The sequence below is a fragment of the Sinocyclocheilus rhinocerous genome, unplaced genomic scaffold (assembly GCF_001515625.1).
Source record: "Sinocyclocheilus rhinocerous isolate Xijiao unplaced genomic scaffold, SAMN03320098_v1.1 scaffold652, whole genome shotgun sequence".
NCBI classification, from domain to species: Eukaryota; Metazoa; Chordata; class Actinopteri; order Cypriniformes; family Cyprinidae; genus Sinocyclocheilus; species Sinocyclocheilus rhinocerous.
The window spans coordinates 248,030-250,437 of NW_015642060.1; the positions used below are offsets into that span (position 1 = coordinate 248,030).

Genomic DNA, 2,408 nt, shown 5'->3' on the forward strand with positions numbered 1-2,408 from the left:
GAGATAGATAGATAGATAGATAGATAGACAGACAGACAGACAGACAGATAGATGATAGATAGATAGATGATAGATAGATAGATAGATAGATAGATGAATACAACTGAATAACAAAAAGTAATTGCTACATAGGCCTACACAATACACAATTGTACACATAAATATTTTTAAGGGTGATTTTGTTCACAAACAGATTGTATCGGTTTATTTATGTATGTATTTATTTATTTGTGATGAGAGCATAAGGTGCAGTAGTGGTGAACAGGGGGTGGTCCTGCTCCTCTACACTTAAACACTTGTCCTGTAGGTGTAGCCCGTCTGGTTAGGCGCTCTTACGGGCAACTTCTCGCGGAGCTGTTTCCAGCACGGAGGTCTACAGGCCAGAAACCAGACCGCGGAGCCGAGCGAGAAGAGGTTAGGTTGGACTGAAGTGAACTTCAGCGGACACATGAGAGTATTCGCGTGAGTCCCGACACTCCACCGCCGCAGACATGTTCACGCGCGGCGCGAAGAAGCGACGCTCCAGTCGCTCGGTAAGTTGCTCTCATGTCGTGGCATCCCGCTTTTATCACAATCTGAAGGCATTTGATCCTTTACTAAAGTCTGTCCTCGGTTCTTTGAACGAACACAGCATGGTTTGAAGTTTTAAAGGCCATTTTAAACCTATCATGTTGTGTTGATGATCGAAAGTTACTTTTGTGTCTCGCACTTATTTTACCTGAGGAGACTGTTTTCATCTCAAGTTAAAGGCACGGAAGAGACATATTAAAACGTACACTCCTATATTTAATTTTACTCGTATCAGTAGTGCGTTTTGGGTGCAACACGTATACTTGGCAATCATTATTTACTCCTAACCATTAATGGGGCATTTTTCGTGGTCTTGATAACTATTGTATTGAGGAGGCGTGGCTTATGTGTGCCTACGTCACCCTTACCTGTACGGATGACGCCATCGTTTATTGATAGCATTTCATATTAAATATATAAATGAGTATTAAAGATTATTATAATGTCGATTTGTTACACTGAATTCATTTTACAAAACAAAAGAAAAAAAGAAATTATATGCATAGTTTATATCTAAAATAAAAAAATAAGGTTTAATGCAAAATAATTACTTTTAGTTAAAGTACAAACCGAAAGGAATATGACCATTAAAAAAAAAAAAATCAACATAAATAGCTTTTTTTTTCATTCAAAAAGTTTTCATTTATACTTTTAGTCCTGAAATGCACAGTACATCTGCATGCTTCATACTATGTTTCGCCTTGTATGTATTTTCCTTCCTGAAGGAAGTGCTTTCTATTGAGGAAATGTTCCTCAAATATCTGGAAAGGGAAGCCAGGGATGCAAGTGGACAAAAAGTAAACACAATTTAAACATCAGGACATGGTTATATTCACTAAAGATGTGAATTGGATTAGATTATTTTGAATGGATTAGAAACTCTTTGTTTCCTGAAGCGACTCTATGTAATGTGTTGATTCAGATGTTTACCAGATGGTCTTAATCTTGTAGTCATGAGTATAAAAATGAAATGAATGGAGATCATTTGATATTGTCCTTTTAATTTTGACCAGGAGTCACAGGCCAGTGTCTTGACATATGAGAACAGACAGGTGACCCTTTGACATTCAGATTTTGTATGTGCCATACTAACTATTATCCAGAAAGTCCTACTGTGCTACTGTAACTCAGCACGAGTAAACAATGATGGTGGGCCTCATAAAACTTTTAAAAAGTGTTTTTGAGCTTCTGACCTCTCATAACTGTTGTCATGGTCACAATCGAGAGGAGATTTCCCCTGAGGGTGTGGACAGGAAGACACCCGAGGGCATCCTGTCTCACCGTCACAGACGGGACACAAAGGTGGCTCGGACACCAGTTTTCTACATAAAACCTTCGAGTCATAAATTCATTTGTTTATGCTCTTTCACACTATCTTTACTATGCAGACATATCCACACAGTAATCTGCACAATAACCGATGAGAGATAACTCTGCTAATATGACCACTGCTTATCAAGTAAAATGAAAGTAGTTTTTGTACTTTTTGTTGCCTTCCTTACTTGCTTTACTCTTTAAATTTTTTACATTCTGTACATCCTTTACTTGCATTTTTATTTACATTACTTTCTGGACCTTTTTTGTCATTTAGGCCTACTTTACTTACTAGAGCGCGAACGATATGGTTTTTTTGGGGCCGATACCGATATTTGGGAGTAAAAAAAAAGCAGATACCGATATATCGGCCGATATTCTTTGTGTATATTATAGTAATCATGTGAATTCACTTCGCAGGGCACTTACGGTCGAATAAGATGACGCTTAAATGCTGCTGCCTGAACAAGAGACCTCCTTACTGAAGTGAAAGTGTTGACTGGTGTCACTATCTCACGAACGCG

At 38.1% G+C, this 2,408-nt stretch overlaps 1 protein-coding gene across 1 annotated transcript in view; it reads left to right on the top strand.

Annotated features, from left to right (window-relative positions):
- The first annotated feature begins 255 nt into the window (after positions 1 to 255).
- Positions 256 to 2,408, top strand: part of LOC107755595 (prickle-like protein 3) — a 42,176-nt gene continuing 40,023 nt past the window's right edge. The window contains exon 1 of the mRNA XM_016572485.1: positions 256 to 533. Coding sequence (XP_016427971.1) covers positions 492 to 533 — 42 coding nt within the window. The 5' untranslated portion in view covers positions 256 to 491. The remainder of the gene's footprint in view (positions 534 to 2,408) is intronic.